The 6,000-nt window shown below is 33.7% G+C and overlaps 1 protein-coding gene across 1 annotated transcript in view; it reads left to right on the forward strand.

Annotated features, from left to right (window-relative positions):
* The window catches only part of CIR1 (corepressor interacting with RBPJ, 1), a 31,538-nt gene extending 27,537 nt beyond the window's left edge, over positions 1-4,001 (forward strand). The window contains exons 9-10 of the mRNA XM_011357342.2: positions 588-673; positions 1,840-4,001. Coding sequence (XP_011355644.2) covers positions 588-673; positions 1,840-2,389 — 636 coding nt within the window. The 3' untranslated portion in view covers positions 2,390-4,001. The remainder of the gene's footprint in view (positions 1-587; positions 674-1,839) is intronic.
* Positions 4,002-6,000: the final 1,999 nt, after the last annotated feature.

The following is a 6,000-nucleotide window of genomic DNA, read 5'->3' on the forward strand; positions in this document are numbered from 1 at the left end:
TTAAAACCAAGACTCCCACAGGCATAAACTTGTGCTGCTCTGAAAAGAGGCACATTGCTTTTCAAACATTGCTAGGGATTGTTCATATAACCTATATAATCATTTATTTGTACTGCTTGATATATTTGATATGTATTTGCTAATCATATGTTTGATAATACACTGTTGAATTTACAAATTCCAAAATTGTGGACCTTTTTACCTTTCCGAAAAGTTAATGATCTTCCTAGTTTTAATATTTCATTAAATTCAAAATAAAATACTTAAACTCTCAAGTATTTATTCAAACTTAAGAGATAGAAAGTAGAAGCTATGCTATGAGTTCTATCTATGTTTCTCTATCCTATACCTAATAAAGTTTGTTAATGTTAGCAAAGCTGTCATCTTAACTTCTTAGTGCATAATGATCCTTCTTAGCAAATAGACAACAAAAAAATGTTTTAATTCTCCCCTCCCACTTTCAAATCCAAAATGTCACATTCATCTGCAGTATGTCCCTAATACAAAATATCTTATTTATAAATGTTTTCTCTCCTGTCTCATAACTGTCTTGCAATCTAGCAATTTAATGATTTTTGTTGACTCAGGAATACGTTGCAAGTGAGGGTGAAGAAGATCCAGAAGTCGAATTTTTAAAGTCACTAACAACCAAACAAAAACAGAAACTTCTCAGGTAATTATAAAGTATATATTTAATGGATTCAATTACATTTTTTATGTGTTTCATCTTAGTATAATATTCAACTCTGATCCTAAGAGCTCACAAAGGTAACCATACATCACACTTATTTAATGATTTATTCTTCAGCTACAGTAATACAATTTTGTCTTTCTTTCATTAATATGAAAATGAATGTAAGATTATATACTTAGATTATAACAGAAAAGAACATAGCAGTTTTCAGAACATTTAATTTGGAAATAGATTTATTTGTAGGTTTTTCTTGTTATAATAGATTTGTATATATCTTTGCAGTTTGTTCTTAGAAAATGTTGTGAGCCATTTAGTGCTCCTTTCATATTTTGTAAGATTTTATGAAGAGTGCTGAAAAATGCTTAAATTTAAGGTAAATATGACTCTTATTAAACAGACTGCGGCAGGTTTAAAGAATCCAAGAAATGTCTGCTGAGTCCAATAGAGGGCGCTCATGATGTTTCAGTATATGAAGAATTTTGAGAATGGCTGGACAGAACCCAGTGAAGACATTTTTATTTCAGAGTAACTCAAACATAACATATAAACAAGTTACTCTTCTGAGAATGTGAAGTACTCTTTAGAAATTCAGAATACCATCATAGAATTGCCCTAATTATTTATTAACCTAAACAGGTGTTGAAAAACTAGTTGTGATTATTTTGGTTTATATAACCAAAAACAGAGTATAAAAAATGTAAAGTATATTCTTATTCAGAATTTCTGGAGAATATGCTCTTGAATTTTGGTAATGTAATATTGATTAATATCTATAGCTTAAAATAGTACATAAAATTAATATTTCATCTCTTATAGCTATATATTTGAGTTTGCAATAGGTCTAATGAATAAACATTACAACCCTTTCTTTAGGTCAGGATAACCTTTTATTTAGAGTGCTATATAATTTCAGATTCTAATTCAGAATTTTTTTTAATGGTCATTACTGTTGAACAAAGTATAGAGAGCAAATTGGCTTAATACACTTAATTTTTTATTTAAACTTAATGTATATGTGACTTGAATAATTTAATAAAGTAAGGACTGTCTTGAATGTTCTAAGAAAATATATTATCCAAAATTTCATAGTTGTCAATGAAAGAACTGTTTTTACATAGTCTGTTACTATTTTTTCTCAATAACAGGAAATTGGATCGACTTGAGAAGGAAAAAAAGAAAAAAGATAGAAAGAAGAAAAAGCTTCAGAAGAGCAGAAGTAAACACAAAAAACACAAAAATAAATCCCCCTCATCTTCGTCGTCGTCGTCGTCGTCCTCCTCCTCCTCCTCTAGTGAGACTTCAGAAAGCAGCAGTGAGAGTGAGAGTGACAACAAAGAAAAAAAAATACAAAAGAAGAAAAGAAAGAAAAACAAATACTCAAGGAGTAACAACAGTGATTTTGAAGAAAAAGAAAAGTCTAAGAAGAGAAAGCTTTATGAAGAACTTTCTAGCAAGAAAAAAACTAAAGAAAAGCCTGGGTTTTTAAAACAAGAGAGTTCCAGGGAGACTAGCAAATGGAGCCATTCTTATTCTTACAGAAAGTCCAGGAGCCATAACCACAATCCAGAGAAGAGAAGATCTGAAAGAAATGAGAGGAGCAGCAGGAGCCAGAGTGGGGATGAGAGGAGCAGGAGAAGCCGGAGCAGAAGTCACAGTAGTTACAAACAAAGAGAAATAAGAAAATGGCCACAGTGAATTCCCAGTGAAGAGCAGAATAGAAGAAATGACACCAGAAATCATGGCACGGATATATACAGAGGAAGAAAAATTCAGAGCGAGAACTCAGGAGATAAGCATACTAGAGTGACACAGAGAACGAAGCAGAAGCAGAGCAAATACAGAGAGACTGTATGTGACAATTAACTGGGAATAAAAATATCTCCACTTTCTTATTGAATACTTTTAGCAAGGGCTAAACTATGTACTATTGTCTAATTAAAAAAAAATTAATTTTCCATCTCTGTAAACTACCATATCAAGTACAAAACTACATGAATCCTGTAAGAATGAACTTTGCAGATATTTGTAAGTAATCTATTTTGGGGCTGTAAAAATATTTTCTGTTGGTAAATGTCTCGTGCCCTATACCAGATAAAAAACCCCAAATAACTCAGTGACATTTTCTTTGTTCTGAAATATCATTAAAAGAATGACAGTACAATTTAATGGATATAATTTAATTTTTTCAATTCAAATTTATTACTTTTAAGATTTAAATTTACTTGAAGCAAAGTGTAGTCATTGTTGAAATTCACTAGTATGAATTAAATAACGGATTGATCAATATTTCTTTTAAGACTTAAACTCCTGTTGTTCTACAGGATAAGCTATTACATTTGGATGATATATTAATTTTCTATACTGCCATAACAAATTACCTCAGACTTCAGGCAACACAAATATACAGTTCTGAAATCAGAAGCCTGAAATGGGTCTCACCGGGGTAACATCAAGGTGTCAGCAGGGTTGGTTCTTTCTGGAGGCCCTAGGGGAAAACCTGTTTGCCTGCCTATTCCAGCTTTCAGAGGCCGCCTGAATTCCTTGGCTCTGGACAGGGCCCCCGTCAAGTCCTCACATCTAATCACTCTGACACTTTGACATTCTGCATCCCTCTTTCACTTTTAAGAACCCTTGTGATTACAATGGGCCCAAAAGGAGAATACAAGAAAATCATCCTATTTTAAAATCAACTGATTAGCTACTTTAGTTCTATCTGCAGCCCTAATTCCTATTTGCCATATAACCTAACATATTCACAGTCTCCAGGGATTAAGATGCAGACATCTTTAAAGAACCATTATTCTACCTATCACAGATGGCCCTTCAACTACTGGCCTACAGCTATTAAAGATTTTACCTATAAAGGTTAAACATTTATGTAACGTCACAAATGGACCAATGTAAACTATTCAGACATAGTCCATGAGTATAGGTATATAAGGCATATTTAACCTTGCTGCAAATTTTCCCTGTGTTTCAAAGGATCTGGTAAAGGAAAGCTATAGAAAAAAAATTAGTATAAGTTACAAGTAACATGCAATTCCAAAAAATATAGTAAACATTATAGACAAGTATTTTTATCAGGGTTCTGCATTTTTTAAACATTTAATACAATACCATACAAATAATGATTAGATGGTTTAAGGCTTGGCAGTCATAATTTTATAAATTCTGTAAAGTAAATAAGTTTGAAAGAGGTGGTAAATAAACTACTCCATGTAGTCTGCTATATATGTTTTTGTCTCATATAAGCACACACGCAAATGTCCTCTAATTTAGAAGCAACTAAGTAAAGGTGTAAACAAACCCTTTGATTATTTAGATTTTTCAGAGTCGGTGGGGAAGAACTTGAATTTCTTTAATAACTTAGAGTGCACCTCAAAGATCCCTTTCCTTTAAAAAAAAAGCATGCATTTGAAATTGATAAAGACTGCTAATTTACACTTTGAGTTCATTAGTATTGCACTGATTATTTTCTGTCTTAGGCTTTTTAGACTTTATAATTTTTATAATGTCAAAACCTATGCAATACCTCCTGCCTTAAAGAGTTTCTGAACCAATACAGTGTTCAAGAAGAGAAATGTTGAAATGCATCCTGTAATTAAAAATTAATTAAAGAAATACATTATCATTTTTCACATGTTTTTCATTTGACTCACAAAAATGTGGTCCACTTATAAATTTATGAGTGGCCATAGGAATTCTTTTTAATCTCTTGTTTAATTATTCTTCATTGTAAGACGAAAAACTATAAAATACTACCAATAGTCCTGATAGTCTTACCCATCCAATGTGAGGAAAATTTCATGAAGTTATAGAAGACATTGATTTGCTGTTTGATTTTCAGCCTTGGTCACCCAAGGGTGCTAGAGAGCCCCAAGTTTGCATTCCAACTTTGCAAACTTAAAAACTTTGAAGGGAGGCATTTTCACATACAAACATAACCATGATAACAGCTTTAAAGAGGCTCACCTTACTTGCTCTGCGTACTCCAATGATACAAATAAAAGGAAAGTGATTTTATAAATAAAAATATTAGCATCTAATTCTTTTGCTTTTGAAATATAAAGTAGAAACCAAAGAGATAGGCTTTAAAAAAAGGATGCCTAGTGGTATGTGTAGAGATTCCTCTATACTGAAAACCAAAAAGCAATCTTCCAAGTTTAATGAATCTATGATTCAAAAAAGCCCTCAACGGTGACATGTTTTCGAAAACCACGGGAAATATGATATTTCATTCTTCCTATCCTTAATAGAGTAGTTCTTTTAAAGAAATCTCTGTGTGCCTAGCGACATTTATTTGTGGGGGAGCCTGGAACTGCATTGGCAGACAAGTTTTGGGGCATTCCCTTTTCCCCTGACCTAACATTTAACATAATTTAACACTAGCAAATTAATTCCTGCAGGAGGTGCTGTCGATTTACAAATGGCCAGGAAGGATCAGGTTACTTGGTTAGGATTTGTTTATCAGAATGTTATGTGGTTAGTCATAATTTCATTTAATAAATGTGCCAAAATAAACAGATTGCAATATAGTGGCAGGTCTGCTTACCTTGCAATGTGAAATGGAGATCTTGTTTTGAGTCATACGATTTTAACCTGAGGAGAGCTTTTATCTGAAAGGCTTTAAGAGACCTATCTTGCTGCTCATCCATGACACTGCTTCCTGATAATGAACCAGATCAGTCCTCGGCTGCTGGGAGCACCGCATTTCACAGTTTTAATCACCAAACATTTAATACGCTTTGGCATTGAAGCTTAAAGATTTCCAAAATCCACCTGAGCCATTTCACTCTCCTTACCTAATTGACCACTGGGCCAAGACGCTAGTGGAGGCTGCTCAGTAAAGGCGGCATCCTCCATACCCTGTGCTTAAGTCCTGAAAGAAAGATGCATTTTAGCTTCAGTAGCTGAAGGATATTAAGAAATCTTATTTAGGTTTTCTGAAAAGAAAACCTTGGTAGTTACCATTTCTCGAAATGAGATAAGGAAAGGCATGTAATAGCTGCAAGCCTTGGGAGCGTTTTGGGGATCAAAAAGGAGAAATGCTTTTAAAAAGTTGTTGGGAACAAATAAGACCAAGGGAACTCTAAGGTTTGGGAAATGCGTTGGCAACTAAGAGCATTCCTGATAAGGCTCCTAAACCCGGTTCCTGCTGACAGAAAAGGAGGCAGATACTCATCACCTTCGCCCTTTCTCCTCCCTTCACGCCACACTTAACACCACCCTCAGGATGTAACAATAATGAAGTGATGTGCGGGATGAAACGCAGAAGCTGGTTGTAATGGAAAGACGCGCACATTCTG

Source organism: Pteropus vampyrus, unplaced genomic scaffold (genome assembly GCF_000151845.1).
Source record: "Pteropus vampyrus isolate Shadow unplaced genomic scaffold, Pvam_2.0 Scaffold2, whole genome shotgun sequence".
Classification (NCBI taxonomy): domain Eukaryota; kingdom Metazoa; phylum Chordata; class Mammalia; order Chiroptera; family Pteropodidae; genus Pteropus; species Pteropus vampyrus.